This window comes from Taudactylus pleione, unplaced genomic scaffold, assembly GCF_031769625.1.
Source record: "Taudactylus pleione unplaced genomic scaffold, aTauple2 ptg000106l, whole genome shotgun sequence".
Taxonomy (NCBI): domain Eukaryota; kingdom Metazoa; phylum Chordata; class Amphibia; order Anura; family Myobatrachidae; genus Taudactylus; species Taudactylus pleione.
Window position 1 is genome coordinate 1,937,051 of NW_028284508.1, and position 25,093 is coordinate 1,962,143.

A 25,093-nucleotide genomic window follows, 5' to 3' on the forward strand; every position below is an offset into this window, starting at 1 on the left:
GGAAACTGAAGAGGGCGAGGTTCCGATTCTTGAGGAGTCAGAGCCTGCTACTCAGGGCGTAGAAGCTTTAATTACTGCAGTACGCCAAGTTTTGTATGTGGATGACTTAGATGTGACTGCTAGACCATCTTTCTTTAGTAAAAGACTTAGACAGGCTGTCACTTTTCCAGTGTTAGAGGAATTGGATGAAATCCTATCCTCAGCATGGAAACACCCAGATAAGAAGTTTCAAATATCAAAGAAACTTTTATCTTATTACCCCTTTCCTCCAGAAAGCAGGAAATTATGTGACTCCTCCAGCAGTGGATCCCTCAGTGTCCCGTCTTTCTAAAAAGACAGTTCTCCCGGTACCTGGGGCTGTTTCACTTAAAGAATCCTCTGACAGAAAGCTAGAAAACACGTTGGAGTCTTTATATACAGTTGCAGGGGTATCCCTGCGTCCAGCGCTAGTTAGCTGTTGGGTAAATAAAGCTGTAGAAGCTTGGTCTACGCAGCTTGCAGAGGGTCTTAAGACCGGCGCACAAACGGAAGATCTCATTCAGCTGGCCGAACAGATTGCGGAATCAGCTTCTTTCTTTGGGGAAGCTTCTAAGGACATATGTGGTCTTTCTGCTAGAGCTATTTCGCTGCGTCCATGGTAAACAGATGCGGAATCTAAGAGAGCAGTAGAGGCTCTTCCTTTTACGGGGGACGTTATATTCGTAACGGAGTTAGATATGTGGATCTCACAAGCTACAGGTGGTAAATCCACTTACCTACCATCTGCTGCTCCTCCTCCTAGACGACCTGCTGCAGGACCATCCTTTCGGTCCTTTCGTGCCCCTGGAAGGTTCAGCGGTCATCCCAGAGGAGCTCCGACCTTCTCCCGCGGTTCCAGAGGCCGTGGTAGAGCTGCAGCAGCCTCTGCATCCTCGTCCCAGCAGGACAAGGCTGCAGCAAAGCCCTCTGCATGACACTCTCCCTTCTCACTTGGGGGATCCCAGAGTGGGAGTTCGTCTTCTGCACTTCAAGGATGGTGATGGATCAAGTCTTGTTCAGACCCCTGGGTCCGGGACATCATTACTCATGGACTGAAGTTGGACTTCAAAATCCAGCCGCCTTCTCATTTTTTCACAACCGGTTTACCACTGGCATCAGAAAAGCAAGTGGTAATTCAGGAAGCAATACAAAAGCTGCTATTGTTTCAGGTGGTAGTGAATGTTCCGACCCATCAGAGAGGTCAGGGTTTTTATTCCAGCTTGTTTGTGGTGCCCAAACCGGACGGTTCAATGAGACCCATTCTGAACCTCAGGGATCTAAACCCCTATCTTCGAGCCTTCAGGTTCAAGATGGAGTCCCTCCAGTCTGTTATAGCAGGACTCGAGAGGGACGAGTTTCTGGTGTCTTTAGACATAAAAGATGCCTATCTCCACATCCCCATTTGGCCTCCTTATCAGGCATTTCTTCGGTTTGCGGTGCTAGGCTCTCATTTGCAATTTCAGGCCTTACCTTTCAGTCTTTCGTCAGCACCAAGAGTGTTCACGAAAGTCATGGCTGTTATGATGGCCCTGCTTCATCTTCAGGGGGTTGTCATTGTTCCATACTTGGACGATCTTCTGATCAAGGCCCCGTCAGTAGCTCGCTTGTTACTAGATATTCAATTGACTCAGAGTCTTCTCTTACAGCATGGGTCGATTTTCAATTTCCAAAAATCCTCTCTAATACCAACCCAATGCCTGCTATTCCTGGGCATGATATTGGACATGGTGGAACAAATGGTATTCCTAACTCAAGACAAAGTTTTCTCCATTCAGCACATGGTGTGTCTGTTTCTGCAACATCGCACAGTGTCTGTACATCTCTGTATTTGACTTCTGGGGAAGATGGCGGCGACTTTCGAGGCAATTCAATACTTAAAATTTCATGCCCGCCCATTTCAATTGGACCTTCTCTCCCAATGGTCAGGTTCCCACCTCTTTCTCCACCAGCGAGTTCTATTGTCACCCCAAACTCGAACATCTCTCATATGGTGGTTGAATCCTTCTCACCTGTTGGCAGGAAGGCAGTTTGCTGTGTGGGATTGGATTCTTCTCACCACAGACGAAAGTCTGAGAGGGTGAGGGGCAGTGACTCTGGGAAAACATTCCCAGAAGACTCAGCGGGAGGCAGGACTGCCTATAAACATCCTAGAATTAAGGGCAATGTTTTATGCTCTCCAGCTGGCGGATCCTCTGTTGCATGGTCAGGCAGAGTACAGTTGGACACAGCGGTGGCATATATAAACAAACAGGGTGGCCCCGAAAGTTGGGTCGCCATAAGGGAAGTAAGCAGAATTCTGCTTTGAGCAGTGGAATTTGCAGTGGTGATTTCTGCGATCTTCATCCCAGGAGTAGAAAATTGGGAGGCCGACTACCTCAGTTGGCAGGACATTCATCCGGGGGAATGGTTGCTCAATCCACAAGTATTTCACCAACTGACTCTGCGTTGGGGCCGACCTCATGGCGTCGAGGTTGAACCACCAATTACCAGTTTACTGCTCCCGGGCGAGGGATCCGCAAGCAGCAGCAATGGATGCACTGACAACATCGTGGCCGTTTCATTACATATACCTGTTCCCTCCTTTCCCACTCATACCCCGATTGCTTCAAAGAATCAAGCGAGAAAATGTCAAGGTGCTCCTAGTAGCTCCAGAGTGGCCCAGAAGAGCGTGGTACTCCCACATACGGAGCCTGTTGATAGACGAGCTGTGGCCGCTTCCTCTACTAAATGACCTCCTTCTTCAGGGTCCGTTTATTTATCAAGACTTAAGGCGGCTTCGTTTGATGGCGTGGCTATTGAAAAAGCTGTCCTCAGGGAAAAGGGTATCCCATCCAGTGTGATTCCTACCATGATTCGGGCTCGGAAGGAAGTTAAGTCTCAACATTACTATAGGAAATGGAAGACGTATGTAGCTTGGTGTGAAAGACGAAATTCACCTCCGTCAGTATTTAAGGTATCATGCCTCCTTCTTTTCCTTCAGGCTAGTTTGACAGCAGTCCTTCGTCTTGGTTCTTTAAAGGTACAGGTATCTGTGCTGTCCATTTTCTTTCAGAGAAAATTAGCCTTATTGCCGGATATCCAGACCTTTCTCCAGGGAGTAATCAGAATTCAGCCTCCTTTTGTGCCGGCACCATGGGACTTTAATTTGGTACTGTCTTTTCTCCAGTCTGACACTTTTGAGCCATTACAGAGGGTGAAGATAAAATATTTAACTTGGAAGGTTGTTCTTCTTTTGGTGTGTGTCTGACCTAGGTGCTTTATCATGTCATCCGCCTTATCTCATTTTCCACGAGGATAGGGTGATGTTGCGTATTGGGGGTAGGGGGGGTAAGGTGCGCTCTTTCTGCTAGTAGTGGTGATGGTGATGACTCGTGTGTGTTTGTGATTGGTGTTAATTAGAATGTTTCTTCTGGTGGTGGTGGTGTTTTGGGAGTGAGGAGGGTGTGATTGGATATGGAGTGTAGTTTGGAGTAATGTGAAAAGGGGAATGGAATAGGATCAAAATGAGGCCAGCGAGACAGTAATTTGGGGCAAAATCTTTTATTGAGTAGTCACAATGCTGCTCTGTTAAGATCCCGGGCAGGTGGGTGGGGTTCAGTGGTGAGTGGTGATGAGACTTGGGAGGTAGGTGGACCCTTTTAGGGGGCTCCTTCCCGTGCGGTTCAGTGACCTTCCACGTCACCCCTGCTGGACCTATGGTCGACAGTCTAGGAAGTCTCGGGGGGTGGGGGGGATTTGCAGAGTGGGTTGGAACACCTGTGCGGCGTCCCGCGTGTTGGTGTGAGTCTTGGCAGTACTTACCTACCGGTAGGTATTTTGTTATGGTGATGTAGGTCGACGTTGCGGCCGTTGCAGATAGGTTGGAAGCTGCAGGTTTGTTGGTGAGCTGGATCAGCGTGTTGCTGGTGTGCTGCAGGTGCACGGCTGCTCTGATTGGTCTGCGGAGGTCAGCGACTGGAGTATGCAGCTGAAGTTGGCTGTTGGTCGTGCCGCTGGTGGTGCGGAGCCAGAGGTGTGGATGGGTGAGCCGCTGGGAGGCTGGGTTGCAGCGTGTGTGCTGGGACCACCCCTGGGGTGTGGTCTGCCCGGGATACTGATTCAAAAAAAGCCAGGGAGGAGGGGGGATGTGGGAAGTGTGACCGGGATGGAGCTGGTCACTGGCGATGTTGGCTGGGCGGACTTGCGGCCGGATGTGCGGGATGCTCTTATCACTAACGGTCCCTCGTGGAAATGGTGATTGACGGTGGAGACACCCCTGGCCAGGAGTGAGTTGCTGAGCAGGGGGGGAGAGAGGCTGGTCCGGGGTGGAGCCGGTCACTGGAGGTGTGAGCGGTGCGGACCAGCAGGCGGGTGGGCTGAGAGCTTTCTGCACTGGTGGTCCCTGGTGGGGATGGGGATCTTTAGTGGAGGTCAGCCTGGATCGGTGTCCGGTTAGATGTGAGGGTCTCCAACGCGTTTCGGCACAGGTGCCTTCTTCAAGGAGGTGTGAGAGGACCAATGCTTGTGAGGTTCTTAAGTAGGGCACTTCCGGGGGTGGGGGTGTGATCAGGTGACTCATGGGGCCAATGGTGTGTTTGAAAGGTAATGTGGTGCAGGTGTGTGCAGGGACTTAGTGAATGGTGATGCGGTGCAGGTGTGTGCAGGAACTAGCTGGAGTGATAAATTTAATCAGATTAGGCCAATGGTGTGTTTGATAGGTAATACGGTGCAGGTGTGTGCAGGCACTTGCTGATTGGTGATGCGGTGCAGGTGTGTGCAAGGACTAGCTGGAGTGGTAAGTGTAATCATATTAGGCCAATAGTGTGTTTGAGAGGTAATGCGGTGCAGGTGTGTGCAGGGACTTGCTGATTGGTGATGCGGTGCAGGAGTGTGCAGGGACTAGCTGGAGTGATGAGTGTAATCATATTAGGCCAATGATGTGTTTGAAAGGTAATGCGGTGCAGGTGTGTGCAGGGACTTGCTGAATGGTGATACGGTGCAGGAGTGTGCAGGAAGTAGCTGGAGTGATAAGTGTAATCAGGTTAGGCCAATGGTGTTTTTTTTTTATTTTTTTGAAAGGTAATGCGGTGCAGGTGTGTGCAGGGACTTGCTGAATGGTGATGCGGTGCAGTTGTGTGCAGGGACTAGCTGGAGTGATACGTGTAATCATATTGGGCCAATGGTGTGTTTGAAAGGTAATGCGGTGCAGGTGTGTGCAGGGACTAACAGGAGTGATAAAAGGTGAGGTGATAGGGGTTGGGGCTGGAGGAGAGCGTGGGTGGGCTGGTTGGAGATTACTTCGTTATAACGGATTTGACTTAGTTGTCAATGTTGAATCCCCTGGGGGTTAATGTTTTCAGCGTGAATATCCATCTAAGTTCCTCCTTGTTGAGGATTTTGTTATGGTCTCCGCCTCTCCTGTTTTTTTGCATGTGTTTGATTCCTATGAAAGTGGTGACTTGTGTGCTGCTATGGGGGTATTCTTTGTAGTGTACGGGTATGTTATGGTTCTCTGTTTGTTTGGTGATGTTTCTCAGATGTTCGGCAATTCTGGTTTTTAGTGGTCTGGTGGTCCTGCCTATGTATTGTTGATTGCATGGGCATTGTATGAGGTAGATTACGTTGTTAGTGTTGCATGAAATGTGTTCTTTAATTTTATACGTGGTGTTTGTCTGTGTGGATGAGAATGTTGTAGTGGGTGTGGTGCTTCTATATTTTAGTGTGACGCAGTTGGTACATGAGCCGCAGTGGAAGAAACCCCTTGTGAGTTTGGAGTTGTCTAGAGTGCTTTGTGTTCGGATGGGGGGAGGAATGTGGTTGGATACGAGTTTGTTACGGATGTTGGGGGCCTTGCGGTAGATGACTTTGGGTCTGTTGGGTAGGATACTTGTCAGTTGTGCATCTTCCTTAAGTATGCCATGGACTTTCCTTCCAAAAGTTTTATCTGCTTTTCATAAAAACCAACCAATTGTGGTCCATGTGTTTACTGATGAGTCTCCAGCCTCTAAGATGTTTTCAGAGCGCTCCGGATTTATGTTGACAGAACTGCTTCTCTCAGAAAGTCTGATGCTTTGTTTGTATGGTTAGATCTGGCGCGACCAGGTTGGACGGCTTCAAAACAAACCATTTCTAGGTGGATTCGTCTAACTATCAGACAGGCTTATGTGGCGGCTTCAAGACAACAACCTGTTTCCATTACAGCGTATTCAACGCGCTCGGTAGTTCCTTCATGGGCGGCTGCTCGTGGGGTCTCCTTAAACCAGCTATGTCGAGCGGCCACTTGGTCAGGCGGGCATACTTTTTTAAAGTTCTACCGCTTTGATAGTTTTGCGGCTTCTGCTTCAGAGTTTGGCCGTGCGGTTTTGCAGGGTTCTCAGCGCTCTCCCACCCGGGATGTGAGCTCTGGGACGTCCCCATTGTACTAAGTCTCCAGTGTTCCCTAGTGGATGAAGGAGAAATTAAAGTTTTGGTACTTACCGATAAATCCCATTCTCCGTTTCCACAGGGGACACTGGACACTCACCCTGTGCTGTTCTACCTGCATTTGTCATTGTTTTCCAGGTTCAGACGATTCTTTGTATATCCAGAGTACAAGTTACTTGTTAAATTTTATGATTTTCGAGATCGACTATACCTTCACCCCCATCCGCATAGGGCGCTAGTAACATTACCTTCGGCAACGCTACTTTGCCATGCGTGCGTGCTACTTTGCGATGCGCACACAACGCCATTTAGCGTCACGTGCGCGTTCCCTTGCGTCGCTAGTTTGCGTCGCGTGCACACCGCTAAGTCATAATTTCCCCTCGTGCTGCCATAACTTTAAGCAATCATTAAACTTTATCCTTTACTTTAGAGATTTCACTAAACATATACTCTCTCTAACATTATTCAGAACCTCCAAATCAAGGCTTACAATCTTAGGAAAAGGTGTTCTACATTTATGGGTCATTTTGACACATATGTGACAGTACGCAGTAGCGTACGCACTATACTTTTTAAACATAACATACCTGGCCGACCCAAGCGGCCCTTCCACCAGCAGCACATCATCGACCATTACTAGAGATTTCCTCGTACCAATCTGAGAAAACGCTTAGCAATTTCTAGAGAATTTCGATTGGTGAACGATTTTCAGAGAGCTACATTCATGCACTCCCTCCCGTTATGCACAGTCGGCCCGCAGGCGTTAGTCGGCTTGCACAACGAGGAGAAGAATAACCACCTATTGGAAATTATTCTACCTGCGGCGAATTCAAACCAAGTTTCAGCCGCTCGCTTCTTCCCGCTATGCACCACTTCCCCGCTAGGCGATATGGTCCGTGTGCATAAACGAGGAGTAAAATAACCGCCTAGCATATTATTTTACTTGTGATGAATTTAACTCCAAGCTTCACCACTCGCTTCCTACTTTGAGTTTCCTACCAGCTGGTAGCATCTAGAAGTTCCAATAACTCCTAACCTTGCCTGCAGTTTCACTCCCACAACAACCCACTTCACAATCACAGTTTATATAACTATGTGGTTCGATCGCATTGCCCAAAGAACCTAACTGATCAATCTACTTTGCGATTAATGGGTGTCGGACCAAGAAACCCCTTAGTTTCTCAATAACCACAATGTACCTGCTTTGTACACTGGCCCAGTAGTTTGTACAGCCCAGTCAGGCACCTACGTAGTTTCAATAAGGCTTAACATACAGTAGCCTCCACTTTACACTTGGGCTTAACCAGACAGTAGCCTCTGCTTTACAATCACACGTTTCAATTACATACCTTTTCTGCGCAGAAAACAAATAAAACTTTTTCCCTTAATATAGCCGTATAATTCAGAGGTTTAACAAGCAATCACGCTATGCATACAATGACCGTTTGAACACGTTGCAGCAATACAGGAAATATGCGTACGCTATTGTGCGACTTACCCTTTTAACACAAAACTTTATCAACGAAAGAGAACAAACTTTTCCTTCCTTCCTTGTCCCTGGATTCTAATTAGCACTCCTTGAACTCACACTATAATGGATAGCGGTCTCTCAGCATCAAGTGGTAGCAGGTGTTCAAAGGCAGTGCGTTCTTTCCTGCGTATGGCGCCTCCACCCTTTGGTGAGACACAGATAAACGTGTGTTACCGTGTGAATTGTAGTATAGTGACCTCACTCTACGAGCCCCCAACTATGAATACCTAATAATCTTTATACCCAATTGTTGCTATTTAGCGTTGTAATTTGCACAAGAAATAATTGCTTTCCAGACTTTGATTGTAGTTCCAAAGCACAAAAAGATATTATTCACATAAAAGCATATAGTCACACCCTTTGATCTATTATACAATTAGCGCAAAGGTTATACAATCACAAGGTACAGTCGATACATACGCAGGCGCTCTGGATCTAGATTTCCCGGCATCAAAGGTGAAGCCTCCGTCAAAAGAAAGAATAAGATGACTGGCTACTGGAAATAGCGACTGTATATATACCCTTACAGAGAGTGGCAATACAATGGAAACAAGTTGGCATAATCCCATTGGTTCTTCTGTTACGATGTAGTTCATAGGTCAGTTTGTACAGTTGTAGTTCAGCCCTCTAAAGGCTTTGTGTATCTTTTCCCGCTGAAGAGCAAGTCAAACTGGCTAATAAACATTACATTACAGAGTACATTTCAATACCTAACTCTCTATGATTCATAATTTGCAGACGCATGTTGCGATCTCCTTGCCGATGGAACCGGAGATCTGCAAATAGACAGTGGTTTAGAATAGCACCAAACATGGTCTGCTTATCATGTACAGGTTGAGTCTCCCATATCCAAATATTCCGAAATACGGAATATTCCGAAATACGGAATAATTTTGTCATGACTGAGATAATAAAACCTTTGATTTTTGATGGTTCAATGTACACAAACTTTGTTTAAGGCACAAATTATTACAAATATTGTATATAATTACCTTCAGGCTGTGTGTATAGTGTGTAAATGAAACATACATTTATTTCATGTATGTACACAAACTTTGCTTGAGCCACAAAATTATTGAAAATATTGTATGAAATGAGCTGCAGGCTGTGTGTATAAGTTGTATATAACACATAAATGCAGTCTGTCTGTGTATTGGGGTCCCATTCCCAAGATATTTCATTATGATATGCAAATATTCCAAAATACGGAATATTCCGTTATCCAAAATAACCCTGGTCCCAAGCATTTTGGATATGGGAGACTCAACCTGTACTAAACCCTAGATATCAAATGCCTGCATTTCACAACATAATTGATAACAAGAAAAACCTCTAATATTAACCTTAATGCTAGGGAACCTTTCTGTTTAAGTATGCAGTGTGTCGGTGTGGGGATATTAAGAAAAGACGCTAGTATGCGTTGTGCGTCTACGTGTTTGTGGCGTACACCATGGTACGTGCTTTGCTGGGTTGTTCATATTATATAGAGTAATAAATTGGAGAGGTGGAAATTTTGAACATCAGATCTGTAAGGAAGAACTAAAATGGATTTTTAATTTAAAAACATTTGAACCAGAAGGTCTAAACATAGACAATGAGGTGAAAAAAGTGATCACACAATAGACATTGAGTTATGACAACCAACTTGAATGAGTAGGTGTATAATAATACACTAGAGACATTTAAGCAAGGTAGGGCTTGAATTTGAATTAAAACATATTTATATGCAGTCACACTGCACATGATGGTATGACAATTTCAAGTAGTTTTATTTTAATATGATCATTAATCCTATATCAACATATTACAGCATATTTCAAGGGAAGTATGCCATGAAAATATATTTGTATGTTTTATGTATGTTATATGTATGTGGATGTAAGTTTGTAAAAACAGGACAGATGCAGACATCAGGGTCAGGTGCATACTAATATCAAGTCTACGTATATTGAGCTCTTATTTATTTATTTTAGTTACTATTTATCCTCGAATTCACGTTAATACCTAATGGACGTCTAACATACAATTGACTACACCTCTGTGCATGCTGCACAAAAATCCACTAATGAGATGCACTGTACAGTAAAGATAACGCTATGGAAGAGATGCCATACGATCTCAGCATAGCAATCTCCATGACAACCGGGACTCCATGTCAACATGTGACGTCATAGACAGCAGGTATATAAAGGAACTGTCCGAGACATCCTGCACTGCATCCCTGAAGAAGGCCCTGTGGCCGCTACGCGTCGGAGCTGACATTAACCAATTCCCCCTGAGACACAGATCCCCCGTACAGAGGTGATCACAGACGGCCGTCTGAACACACTGCTTCCAAATACCGTGAGACCCATACCTGGAAGTATCGCGGTCACGGAGTTGTACAGCGAGGCTACCAAGGAACCAAGCCGGAGAGGCACACGTCCGTGCACTCCGACATACGGAACCTAGGAAGAAGCCAGGACGATCTGCCCAGCACCCACCGTCCACTTCACTCCCGGGGCTCCGGACGAAGAGAAGTGAAGAAGGTGAAAACACTGCACTCTGGAAGACTACTGTGGGTAAGTAGGGTACCCGGGGTTACGGGACGCCGCACCTCGAGGCCCTGCTCATCATTGGGACATATTTAATTTCAAGCAATTACCATTGCATCAGTGACCCACGAATTTAATTAATTCAAAATTAATGGTGGCATTATCCAGGATTGTACCATAACATCCCACATTTATCAGTGCATTCGCTGGATGCATTTAAACAAACCCACAGTAATAACGGGTTTTTGTGGAACTTAAAGCACATTTTTTCTTTTTCTTGTTTTCATTTTCCTTTTGTCTGCATACAGTTTTCCCCTGCTTGCCCATCGAAGCACTCGTAGGTTTCACTTCTCTACATACATTATTGATTTTTGAGTGCATTTTCCTTTATTTAGATCCTGTCCTTACTGTTGTCCTGGTTTGTCCTGTCTTTGTCCTATATGTATACATGTATTGGCATAGTCTGTATCATACATATGCAACATTAAGTTTTACCCAAAAGTAAATTACCTTGTGAATTAATGTACTGTTTATTGTATTTATTGTGACATCATCAAACTATAAAATACCACCACCTGTGATTGAGCGCGGGCTATTTCTATTGCAATTGTATTAAAAAAGAGATAAGGTTCCTCTTTAGCTCCTGCTGCCATCTCAGGTTTCAAGTGAGTGAGCGCTTACTCACCATTTACTATAATTGATAACAAGTAAAAACCTCTAATATTAACCTTAATGCTAGGGAACCTTTCTGTTTAAGTATGCAGTGTGTCGGTGTGGGGATATTAAGAAAAGACGCTAGTATGCGTTGTGCGTCTACGTGTTTGTGGCGTACACTATGGTACGTGCTTTGCTGGGTTGTTCATATTATATAGAGTAATAAATGTACGTATTTGTATAATGAGGACTTTTATTCTGGGGCAGTGGCAGACGCACGACGCTAATCATAATATAGCGCCGTACACGGATGCTATGTGGGATTCACAAAATGGCGTTGTGCTACCATTCGCAAAATGGCGTCATGCCGATATTATTGTTACAATTTAGGTCTCAGCCAACCATCCGGCTTCGACAGCGCTCTAGATCCTACCATAACCCCCTCGGGGCTGGTTAGCTGATTCAGAGTAGAGATGAGCTAGTTCGGATTTTTCCCGCCAAAAACCAGGACTCAGAAAGAGGCAAACGTCATCTTTCATGGACAAACATTTTGTCCAGGAATGACGATGTTTGTCCATGAAAGATGATGTTTTGCCTCTTTCTGAGTCCCGGTTTTTGGCAGGAAAAATCAGAGTTTGGTGGGAAAATCCGAACTAATCTGAACCCGCTCATCTCTAATTCAGAGCCCATATTGCTTTAGCAATTGTGTGTATTTATGCATTGTATGTGACTGTAATGCTAGCTGCTGTATGTATACAGCCTTTTGTTTTTCAAACTGTCATATATATCTATCTCTGTGTTTCTCCTCATCCCTCTGAAAAGGTGTGTGGGGCTTTTCATTGAAAACTTCACTTTGCAGTTATACTGTATACCTTATACCATATATACATTGTCATGTCTAAAGGTAAGGGTGAGAAGGATGACCTGCCAGTGCTAAGATCCTGTAAGTCCTGCGCTGCAGGCTTCTCTGAGCAGGATGTGAACCAGGATGGATTTTGTAGTCTGTAGTTTGTAAACGGCAACCTAGTGTATCCGGTACACCTGCCCCAGCACTGGGGCCACCTGAGTGGATGGCCGCTTGGTCCCAGATTTTGTCGCACTCAGTGGACAAAGCCGCAGAAGTGTGGGCTCCGGCTGTAGTACCACATACTATGGGGTGTTCACTGCATTGGTGTCCTTCGATGTCTATGCTTCCCATGAATCCCTGTTGGGTTAATGCTACTGCTCACTGTAGTCAGAGTACGCCACAGTCTACAGCCTCCCAGCAGGCATATAGACCAGTGGCGGTGAAGCAGGGGCATAAAAGAGGTGCTTGTCACTTGTTGCCTTAAGAGTCTGACTCGGCCTCCTCATCAAACTCTGATACTCAGAGTTCTGGGTCTGTCTCAAAGAAAGAAGACCATCAGTCCCTTGTAGGTGTTCCCTCTCTAGTAAGAGCGGTTAGATCTGTCCTCAGTATGGATAAAGAGGAGGTTCACTGACATTTAGGGTTCTAATCTTTACACGTCAGAAAGTGACTAAGGATTATTTCCCTCAGTCTGGGCAACTGACGAATCTCATGTCTGAAGCATGGAATACATCCGGTAAGCATTTTCATGCTACAAGGACTTTTACCTCTCGATACCCATTTGCACCAAGGGAGTGTAATAAATGGGAAGTTCTCCCAACGATAGATGCTCATTTTACAAGATTGATCAGGAGCGCTACGTTACCCATTCCTGCAGCATCCTCTTTGAAAGAGGTTACAGATAGAAAACTTGATAATTATTTGAAATCAATGTTTTCATTATCTGGAGCTTTTACCAGACCAGCTATGTCTGTAGCCTGGGTAGCCAAGGCTATGGAGGATTGCATAAAGTCTCTGGAAGATGCTATGCATGATGCAACCAGAGAGCAGAAGTCTCTTTTCAGTCAAATGCGAGAAGCAGCTGTGTAAATTGGGAAAGCGGTTATTGACGAAGGTATGCTGGCTTCTAGGGTCTCCCTAAACTCCGTTGCAGCCCAAAGATCTTTTGGGCTAAAGACCTGGAAGGCGGATGCAGGGTCCAAAATGACTAAAGAATATTTGCCTTTTTGAGGGGAAGGTACTGTTTGGACCAGAGCTGGATGACATAATGACTTCTTTGCCAACACCGAAGTCTGCTGGATAGTTATCTACGACTGCTCCTAGGAGGCAGTCGTCAGCTCCGTCTTTTCATCCACAAAAGACAAAGAAAGTCCTTTTCCAGGCAGAGTAATTCCTATAGGAAACTGCAGCCATGAGCCCTGTTTCCAAGCCAGACAGCAAGCCTACTGTCTGATGGGGCGGTTCTCGCCCTGGGGGGTCTCAGGGTTGAAGGACGACTTTTACAGTTCACCCAGGCCTGGCATCAGAAAACTACAGATGCCTGGGTGTGAGAGCTGGTCTCTCATGATTATATAATCACGTTCCTGAGGTATCCTCCTTAGAGGTTTGCGGGTACAACCCTTCCTACAGACCTGGTCAAAGCTTCGGCCTACCGGGAGTCTATTGGAGCCCTCTTGAGTTCGGGAGTTATAGTCCCCTGCTTGTGACGCAACAGGGAAGGGGTGGTTATTCAAATTTATTTTTGTTTCAAAAGTCCAATGGGTCACACCGCCCTATTTTAAATCTGAAGTCTCTCAACAGATTCATCAAGGTGCCCAAGTTCTGTATGGAAACCCTATGGTCAGTTATGTTGGCAATGGAGTCTGGAGACTTCATGGTCTCCTTGGACATACAAGATGCATATTTGCATGTCCCGATTACAAGATCCCACCAAAGTTTTCTCAGATCAGCAACATTACCAATTTCAGGCTCTACCCTTCGCTTTAGCCACAGCCCCTTGGGTATTTACCAAGATAATGGCAGTCATGGCAGCTAGTCTCAGAAAACAAGGAGTCAGGATACTGCCATATCTGGAACGACCTCCTGATATTGGCACAATCTCAATAGATGTTACAGTGTCATATACGGATGACCATTGTCTGCTTACAAGAGCACGGCTGGGTAATCAATTGGAAAAAGTCTTCTCTTTCTCCAACTCGGCAGATGGTGCACTTGGGGGCGCTGCTGGACTCCTTGGGACAGAAGATTCTTCTACCAGAAGACAAGATTGTGACACTACAATCTTGGGTGCTCAGTCTACTCTGCAAGCAAAGAGCGTCAGTTCACTTGGCAATGCAGGTGCTGGGCTCCATGGTAGCCACATTCGACATGGTGGCTTATGCCTAGTTTCATTCCAGGTCCCTGCAGCATTGGATCCTGGCTCATTGGGATGGTTAGTATCATCGGATGAAGTCGCAGATGATTGCATCTTGCCAGAGATCCAGACCTCCCTCGCCTGGTGGCTGGAGACAACTCATTTAAGCAAGGGCCTTCCGTTATGGGTTCCAGACTGGGTACTTCTCACCACGTATGCAAGTCTGCAAGGATGGGGGTGCGGTGACAGGTCACACTTTTCAAGGGAGGTGGACGCTTCAGGAAAGTCACCTACCAATAGATATCTTGGAGATTTGTGCAGTACACAAAGCACTCATACTGGCACAGGACCTCCTACAGAGCAGGGCTGTCTAGGTTCAGGCCGACATTGCAACAACAGTGGCTTACATCCACCATCAAGGAGGCACATGAAGTCTGGTAGCCATGAAGGAAGTGGCAGAAATTCTTTGTGAGCAGAATGCCATCTTCCAGCAATCTCTGCAATATTCATCCCAGGTCTACTCAACTGGGAAGCGGACTTTCTAAGTTGCCAGGACATACACGCCGGAGAATGGGCTCTTCATCCGGAGGTGTTTCAACTCCTGGTGGACAAGTGGGGATTACCGGATGTAGAACTCATGGCGTCACGTCACAACCACAAGGTCCCCAGGTACGGGTCCAGTACAAGGGACCCCTCAGCCGCCTTCTTGGACGCTCTGGCGGTGAGGTGGAACTTCAGGTTGGCATACCTGTTTCCTCTAATCTCCCTCCTTCCAAGAGTTGTCAGAAAGTTCAACCAGGAAGGTGGCAGGATGTTACTAATAGCTCCTGCCTGGCCCAGGAGGCATTGATTCTCCGATCTGACTCAGACTACTTCCACTGCCTTTCTTCCGTCTTAAAAGCCAGAGGTTTCTCTGCTTCTGTGATTCAGACAATGCTGCAAGGAAGCCTGCTTCCACCCACATCTATCACAGGTTTTGGCATTCATTTTTTCTTTGGTGTTCTCACAGAAAATATGACCCTAAGATTTTTAATGGTACGTGCTGGATTAGACTTGGGTCTTCAGGCTGGATTAGACTTGGGTCTTCATGCGGCTACCTTGAGAGTCCAAGTTTCTGCTTTGACAGTTTGGTTCCAGTGCAAGAATGCCCCTTTGCCAGATGTTAGAACATTCCCAGGGGGTTCTTCAGCTGCACCCTCCATTTCTCCCACCGGTGGCACCGTGAGATTTATCTTTGGTTCTCAGAGCATTGCAGTCGCCTCCCTTTGAACCCTTGGATAAGGTGGTCTTGCGGCGACTGACTGCGAAAACTCTTTCTCCTCGTTATTTCTTCAGCTCGCAGAGTTTCTGGCTTGGCAGCACTGTCATGTCGCTCGCCATATTTGATTTTTCATCAAAATAGAGCTGTCCTCCGTACCAAGGCGGGCTACATTCTAAAGGTTGTTTCCCGTTTTCATATAAATGAGGAAATTGCACTCCTGGCCTCTCAGTCTTCAGACCTGTCTACAGGTGAAGTTTCCCTGGATGTGGTTCGAACCTTTGTAATTATGTGAATCGTACCAGCTCCATCAGGAATTCATTCTCTTTGTGTTATATGGATTCCACAAAAGAGGCTGGCATTCGAACAAACAAACTTTGGCTCGCTGGCTGCGTATGACTTTCTCAGGCCTATACGCAAGTTGGTGTCCCTGTCTCTAACAAGGTGACAGCACATTCCACTCGGTCTGTGGGACCATCATGGGCTGTTTGACATGGCGCCTCGGCTGAACAGCTGTGTAAGGAAGCCGCTTGGTCTTCCATCAATACTTTTATCAAATTCTATGCATTTGGGCGGCGGATTCTCCTCTCTGCACAGGAGTGTCCCCACCCTTAAGGGAACTGCTTTAGGACATCCCCAAGGTAATTCCTGTGGACCCTATGGACCATGAAGAAGAAAATTAGAGTTATGGTATAACATACCCCAGTTAACTTTTTCTTCGAGGTCCACAGGGCGCCTACCATGATGCACCTGGCCTCAGTTGGCATCTGTTCTTTAGCCTTTTTGCATCACAGATTCCCTCTTCGTATGTTGAGTGTTCTATTGTACATTGTACTTCCTTCTCCACTTTCCGTCTCTTGCTGTTAGGCTGTTAGGCTTGTTGACAAACTGAATGCCTGTGGTTGAGGGCGGGGTATATAGGGAGGAGGACCAGTGCATGCTAGGAGTCCCAAAGCTGTAGTTGTTTGGTGCATTGGATCTCTCCAACTTCATACTCCAAGGTAATTCCTGTGAACCCTATGGACCTCGAAGAAAAAGAGTTAACAAAGGTTTGTTATACCATGACTCTAATTTTTTAATCTAGGCTAATATACCTTTTGCTTTTGCATGTAGTCCACAAATTCTGGGCCACTTCATTTATTTACTGCAATTTGAGCTAGGACACACTCCTCGCAAATCTGCATCTATGCACATTTTAAATCTGGTTCTGCCAAGGTGCATAGTTGCTTATTTTATTTTGCTTTTAGGTTGTGGATTCCATGATCCTCACCAGAGGAGACTATACTTAACGAGGTCATGCATGATGGCGAAACTGGCTCAGTTTCAGTGATGCTGTATTTGACTTCATTCCCCGGCTGTGTTGTACAGACATGGAATTCTCAGTTCTGTAGATAACCTTTATACTTGGTGAAGGGCAGACAGCTGCAAAAAGTTTCACATGGACCATGCCAAACACTTCTTACAAGCTGGTTCAAATATTTTGTTGGAACCATTGCCAGTAAGTGGTTGCTGACTATGCATTGCAAATCAGACACAAATATTAGAGTAGTGTTAACTGTTGTGTACATTTTTGGAAACCCTTTTCCTCCAACCACAAGGGTGACACAACTGATAGAACCTGCTCCCTTCTCCCTAGTAGAGGGAGCACTTACCTTGAAGTCATGTTTCTAGTGCAGGTTCTTAAGGCACTGGAGGCATGGAGTTCCAGGGCACTTCTGTGGCATCAGTGACCAGGTTGCCTGCAGGTTATCCCATTTAGGGAACAGGCAGCAGGAGCTGCACCTTTGGTATCTATACTGCCTGCTCAAGGCATCCCACTGCCACTACAACGGTTTGGTTGTCTGTGAGAGAGCAGGCTCCAGTAATAACCTAAAGTAATAGTGGCTGCCAAACTTCGCTTTAGAAAACATTGTCCAGCTCTGGCGGGCATTTAGAAAACCTGAATTCCCAGGCAGCCACAGAACTGTAGCAGGGGAGGAGCATGAGTTTTTGGAATTAGATTTACTGTAAATAGCATAAGTTCCTGTAGTGCACCTCTATACCCTCATAGTAGCCCGTATTCCACAATTGGTTGTCAGAGATAACTGGTTAACAAAATGACCCAGATAGTTATTTTTTTATTGATTGTTATAAATTATGATTTTTAGCTATTTTAAACAACCACTACCCCATCAAAAACATCAATACTGTATGTTGTTCACGTTCTGCTGCATATTCGTGAACTTATATAGGATAATCCTCTCCGCATCGTGCAAATTGCAAGCAATTTAGCAAAGTCTATTTTGTTGGTTTATTTGTGAAATGTATATGGGATCTTAAAAATGTTTTGCAAAACAACCCTTAACTTGTTATTTCACAGAACTGAGATTAGATCGGATCCTAAGTGATGGGCAGCAGAGAAATGGTCAACTGCAGGAATACCTTTCTCAGCAGCTCTCACATTCACTTTCTGGATCACTGTTCAACAGACTTGATAAAACAATTCGAGAAGAGATTAAAAAGACTGTTCCTCAATGTAAGTACATTTACTTAAATGATAAAGCCTCATAAATACTGAAATAAATGGTAATGCCTCAAAATCCCACCATTCTTAGAGTTTTGCAGCCCTTGCTATACTGATTTTTCAGCTGTGGGTGTAATTATTTTTTTTTTTAAGATTTTACCTTTAAGTTTATGTTTTAATATGTCAGAATTTGAAAAAAAAATTACCTTATGTCATTGACATGTATTATTTGATTACTGGCTCTGCTTAGTACTGTAAATAAATTATAATGAATTGTGTACACCTGATGAGCTCTCTTAATGTTGATTTTTCATATTACATGATTCCAAAAATATTTTTTCCAGATTAGGTTGTTGTAAAATAATAGTGATTATAATATCTGCATATAAATAAGGCTTTGTATTACTGTACTTACTGTACATTTGGCACGATATTCTGGATCAACCACGGAGACTGGCACAAAACTCCAGAAAATATCTGGTCTGGAAGATCAGACTTTAGCAGAAAGTGGGGGGTTCCACTCTCAAAACCAGACTGACTGTGTTAACATCAGATTCAAGGTTGGGTGCATATCTGCAAAAGAAACTAGTGCAAGGTGCATGCAGTCCAGAGGAAAAGATACTGCATGTAAACATTTTGGAGGCATGAGCAATGTACTGTGTAAAACAACAGTTTGCTTCTTTAAATACAGCGAAACCATCTAAAGATCATTTAAAACAATTGGACAGTGGTAGTTTCCTTTAAAAAACAAGGAAACACCAAAAGCAAACGCATGATGAACAATATCAACATTCTTGTGAAGAGCAATGTAATATCCTTTAAAGTTGTTCATGTAGTGGGAAAGTGCAGCAAGGCAGCAGTTTACCCATTGTGGATCAGATTGTTGCATAAGAAAGTGGGTTGAACAAGGATTTGTCTCAACAAATTAGGGTTAGGCACACCCCTGGGAGGGTTAGGTTTAGGGTGCGGGAAGGTTGGTTATTTTTAGGCACCCCTGGGGGGAGGTTAGGCACTAAGGGGGTGGTTAGGGTTAGGCACCCCTAAAGGAGGGTCAGGTTTGGGGGAGAGGCGAGGGTTAGGTTGCTTACCTTTCCCTGTCGGGATTTCGACCCACCAAGCTCCTGCTGCATTGCATACCAATTCCCTTTAAGTATCCTGTAGTTAGAGGATCAGGCTAGCCTAGTTCAAATCTACAAGGTCTTGTTAGAAGATTTATTCCTTTGAATGTCTGTGATGGGAATAGAATTGTCTGTTTGGTGTTTTGTCTGTTGGCATCAGATATATCTGAGAATTTTTTTATACAAATCCTTGTTCAACTCACATTCTTGTGCAACGATCTGATATCCGTAGAGGATCAAATACCGACAACCGGAACCCGGCGGGTCGAAATCCAGACAGGGAATGGTAAGTAACCTAACCCTCCCCTCCCCCCCCCCCCCCCTACGCCTCCTTTAGGGGTGCCTAACCCTAACCCCCCCCCCCCTTAGTGCCTAACCTCCCCCCTTAGTGCCTAACCCTAGCCTCTCCCCAGGGGTGCCTAAATATAACCTCCCCGCAACTGTTTCCTATCCCTCCCGGGGGGGGTGCCTAACCATAATCTCTACCCTAGTGCCTAACCCCCCCCTTCCCCTTGCCTAACCCTAACCTTCCCCGGGGGCTGCCTAACCCTAAGTCCCCCCGGGAGTCCCTGAACCTAACCTCCCCCTTCCCCAGGCTAAGTGTTCTTCTTACCCGTCAGAAGATGATTGGGATGATGGGGTCGGTCTTCCGGCGTCGGGATTAAGATAGGCGTCGACATTTCGACGCCTAATTTAAATCCCTTGTCGGGCAGGACGAGTCAGGATTGAGACCGACGGCATCGTGTCCGCCGTGCTAGTAACTACATCCTGCTTAAAGCAGATAAATATGGAAGCAGCAGAAAGCATAGCAGTGCTCCCATCTTGGCATTGCAATTTATTGTGTGCATTGGTGAAAGGGATGCTTCTGGAAAAATCTTTGGTCAGACCTTCTGCATTAGGACCCAGCCCTCAAATCCAGACAAACTAACTTTAATGGTATGGAGATTGAGTAGTCATTATTAAATAATACAAACAAGGAAGAATATATAAAACTGTATAAACATTTGTATATTGCTGCAGTTTCAAATTGATAAATATATTGGATGCCAGCACTCTAAACTTTTTTCAGGAAAGATTATAGGTACCGTGTCATTTTGGATGCAAGATTGTTTTCAGGTCTTGTCAAGTTTTTTTTTTTCAAGCAAATAATTCGCCAGTCAATTAAATCTTTTTTGACATTGTGGTATCCTAATCTTGTGTTGAGTACTAACAATAGAACCTTCTGAACCACAAGGTTTTGTTCTTGTCACCCCTTCTTTCTTCCCTATACACTTCCTGAGATGATGAGTCCATCACCTCTTCAGTTCAATATCTATGCTGATGGTCAGCTTTGCCTCGTTTCTCATATGTTTCCAGATGTCTTTCTGCTATTTCCTCCTGGAAGTCCCAGCACTTTAAACTAAACATGTCTAAGACTGAGCTTATCGTCTACTGTACCCACCTTCCCCATATTCGCTATTGACATCACCTTACCTTTTGTCCCACAAGTCATCTGCCTAGAAGTTTTCCTATACTTCTCCCTGTTTTTCAACCCCTCACATTTATGCCCTCTCCTTTGCATGCTGCTTCCATCTTCGTAATATTCATAATTAGACCCTATCAATCAGTCTTTTTAATAGCACTACAACTCAGATTGTATGTGAATTTCCTGAATCAACATTAAGTTTCCTATCTGATGAAGTGGCTGCAAACCACAAAACACATTTATTTCTGTTATTGGAAAGTAACTGTTTTTTATGAAACATTGTCTACTCCAATATTGGAGAATTAAATGAGAATTGAACAATTACAGTGTTGGATTATTTATATCTAGAAAGATTTTTGCAGTAATTCTATCGCCACTAATGCACCTATGAGAGGCCCATCTTTTTACTATATGCCGGATCTGGTTACAGCAATTTTGATGTATCTTTCTAGAACAAAGGATGATAGACCGATCACAACTCTGTGTTTCCTGAAGTTCAGTGGTCAAAGTGGGGCGGTATGATATACCGCCACTTCTTGGCCCCACTTCATTTTAGCCTCACAAGAGGGTGTACCAGTGCTGGGATCCAGTATGGGATCCCAGCGCTGGAACAGCAGTGGCATTGTGTAGAGATGTGTCCCTGGGGACACAGCTCGATTGGCGGAGACGCTGGCATGTATCTGGGACGGAGCATCGGGTCCCGGCTGCACTATAAGTAAGCTGCACTAGCCGCCAGCCAATTGTGGCTCGTGGCCAACCAGCCAATGAGAAGCTGCCAAGTGACAGCTTCTCATCCGCTCACAGCCAGCACTAGATATTAAAAGCCTCCCCCCGTTTTGAAGAGAAGATTCTTCAAGCAGTTAATAAAGATTTTTTTGGTGGGGCGTGAATTGATCCATGATTTGTTGCTTTTTTGCGCCATATATCATGGTTGCACTAGACTCTGAAGGAGAATTACAGTAAGCAAATAATGTTTACCTAGTAATTTCAGTCCTTTGAAGCACTTGGTTAGTATATTGTTTTCATTTGAAGACAAGGAATGGAAGGAATCCTACAGTTTACCATCTAGGGCAGTGGTTCCCAAACTGTGCACCGTGGCACCCTGGGGTGCCTCAGAACACTTGCAGGGGGGTGCCTCAGGTTGATGGCCCAGCACCAAATCAAATTTATGGTCAATGTAATGCAAATATGTGCACAAACAGAAACACAAACCTTTCCACAACCAGATACATGAACCTAAGGATGACAGGTCAGCACAATTTACTACTTGTCAAAAAATTCAGAAAACATTTTGTAAACAAGTTCGGCTTAGAGGTACAATGAAAACAATGCTGAAACTCTAGGGAGTCGTGGTTAAAAAAGGTTTGGGAACCTCTGATCTAGGGGTACGTTAACTTTTTTCGGTCTCTTCTCAGGTGACCAAGGTTTAACACATACCTCATAGCTGCAATTGAGTGTTTCAATTACTGCTTAGAATAGTAAGGAAATATGGTGGGACAAAAGCAACCTTTCTTAATTCAAGCAGTTTTTTCCCTTATTCTGTTAATTTGGAGGCGCATGTTTTGAACGAGATCAAAGATCTAACTACCATAATAATATGATGTACAGGTGGCAGCTGAGAGTTGCTTCCTTCCATGTCAACGCCCACACAGATGATTGCTCGTCTGTCCATGTGGTTTTGAGATTTCTTGTTCCACAAATTCTAATCTGTTAGCAGATGACTTGGAAATGGACCCAAAGCTTTGCCAAGGACTTACCTTACCTTCATGTACCATGAAATGCTGTCTGCTAACTCACAAAACGTTGAGTCCACAAAGACATTTCCTTATATGTTGTATTCAGGGTCTGTTCCATATTAAAATTCTCATTAGTGAAAATTTAGGATTGATCTCACACTGCGTTTCCTGTAAGATTGACCAATTCGTTTTACTTTGTTTACCTAATTATCACTTACCGAAAATCTGCCCTTTCTGCATAGACAGCTTTTCGGACGTATGCAATACTTCACCCTCTCCTTGGCTGTTGTTTTGATATTGGCAGCCTTTTTTTAACACTGCACGAGCCTATTGACATCATAGGCAGGCATTGGCAGGCAGACATGGAAAGATAGCTGCATCGGTTGCGAGACATCAGATTTGACGTATCTGCAATCAATCAGCAGTGTCGGCTCCTGAGTGACTGCCGATCCGTGAGGTCCGATTTGTCTCGCGACCGGCGCCAGATTCATATTGCGCCGGCATGGTCTGTCCATATCTGTCACTGTGCCAGCTATAATTAGCTGGCGGGCCAGCCCCAAATCCAACACTGCTGGCTTCTGATGGCACAGAGGGGGAGGTGAAAGGCTGCTGGAGGGAGAAGGGGAGGTGAGTTGCTGGGGTTGGGTCATAACGTGAAAGGGACATTACTGTGTGGCATAATGTGTACGAAGCACTACTACTGCATGGCATAATGTGTATAAAGGTTACGACTGGCATAGCATGAATGGCTCTGTGTGGGGGCAAATTTGTTTTTTGGTTTTTTTTACCTTTGGGAGGGGCCCTTTTAAGATCTTGCTATGTGGCCCCAAAGTTCTAGTTATGTCCTTGCATGCAAACACATAGGGCTGACTAATATATATGGTCGCTTCAAAAGGACTTACACTTGCATGGGTCATAAAGTTTGACACTTGCTCATACTGTGAGGTTAAAAGGATACTTTCTTCTTCAGGGTCCATGGATCACCGTTAGACCAGTTAGCAGCCCAAGCTTTATTTTTATGTTTAGAAAGCAGCGTTAGACACTGCTGCTCCATCTCCCCTCTGCGGCGCCGCAACACCAGCCCTCGGCTAGGTACTCTGGGCGGGGCTCCGGGGAGGACCTACCTAGCAGGGCTCCTCGGACCCCAGACTGCAGCCGGGACTCAAGGGGACAGGTAAGAGACTCACGGCAGCTATTTTCTGCATCAGCCTCGGGTCTCTGAGAATGCTGGGACTGGTCTCTCTGTATACCTCTCCCAAGACAGCGCTATTTCATACCAGCCACTGCGGTCTGTGTGGTTGATTTTAGTGCCCACTGCAGTTATATTGTATTCTCTGCGTTGTTTGTGACTTGTGCTAGCTCTGCTGTCAGTTTATTTTACTTTAGGGTCCATAGGGTATCCATAGGATACCTTGGGGTATAGGCGATGGCGGCAGCATCGGGCACCACAGAGTTAAAATTTACGGTGCGGTGCTGCAGGGTAGTCATTGTCTCACTATAAAAGCATTTATTTGTGAGGGGAGTCACATACACTCCGTTACACTCATCATGTCTGAGAGCGAACGTGAATTTCCCCTACTACTAAAGTGTACCACATGTATTGTACCAGTAGCGGAGGGTGAGATAACCACTGAGGGTTTATGCAGGGCATGTTTTCTGATATCACACCCACCCTGTCTTGTTTTGCTAAGGCACTTACAACCATTGTGGGTCAGCTGGCCACACCCCCTGCGCTGCCCCAAATGGGGTAATCATGGCAGTCTGTTGGGTCCTCATCCATACAGGGGTTCCCCAGGCGGCTGGTGGTACCCCAGAGTCTCCCGCTCTCGCCCACCCAGGTCTCGCAGGAGCCTGCGTGGGTGAGTTCACTGTCCAATACGGTATAGCACCTAACGGACGTGTTACAGAGGGAGTCGTCGTTGCGGCCTGTAGTGTCTCAGAATGTTCTGCATGATGATGATGACATGACATCTGAAGACGGTGAGATTTTTGACCTTTCAGACCAGAAGTCTAAGTCATAAATATATATACCAGGCCTTATACAGGCAGACTTTGCGGTCTTGGTTTTAGAAGATGACGGCCAAAACTAAATATGCCACCTTTAAGGATATTAAAGGTGATGCCACTGTATTTCATCTATCTGCGTGGGGAAGTCCGGGTAGAAGATCCCAGCCTCAGAAACATGTGGCTGTCGCATACCCTTTTGCGGATAATTATTTTTCCAAGTGGGAAACTCCGCAGGTGGATTCTCATGTAACCCGCCTAGTGCGTAGTGCTACGTTACCCATTCCCTCCATGTCCTCCTTAAACAATGCCATGGATCGTAAGGTTGAAATGCCTAAAATCCATTTATTCCCTTGCTGGAGGGGCGTCCAGACCGGCTATGGCCGTGTGCTAGGTGGCCAGAGCCATGGAGGCTGGGCTGAAGCTTGGATTTGTCTCTGGACTCTGACCCCTGAACAGGCGGCATTGGTGGGCAATCCCAGAGACTCAGCCATGTATATTAATGAGGGAGCCTTGGACATAGGTCTCCTTGCTTCCAGAATCTCCTCGGCAGCCGTGGCAGCTCGCCGCACCCTATGGTTGCGCTCTTGGAAAGCTGATGCAGATTCAAAAAATGGTTTGGAATGCTTGACCTTTAATGGACAGGTCTTATTTGGCCCTGATTTGGATA

At 45.4% G+C, this 25,093-nt stretch overlaps 1 protein-coding gene across 1 annotated transcript in view; it reads left to right on the forward strand.

The window, feature by feature from the left end:
• Positions 1–25,093, forward strand: part of EDC4 (enhancer of mRNA decapping 4) — a 516,382-nt gene that overhangs the window by 323,969 nt on the left and 167,320 nt on the right. Inside the window, exon 22 of the mRNA XM_088470908.1 lies at positions 17,957–18,112. Coding sequence (XP_088327034.1) covers positions 17,957–18,112 — 156 coding nt within the window. The remainder of the gene's footprint in view (positions 1–17,956; positions 18,113–25,093) is intronic.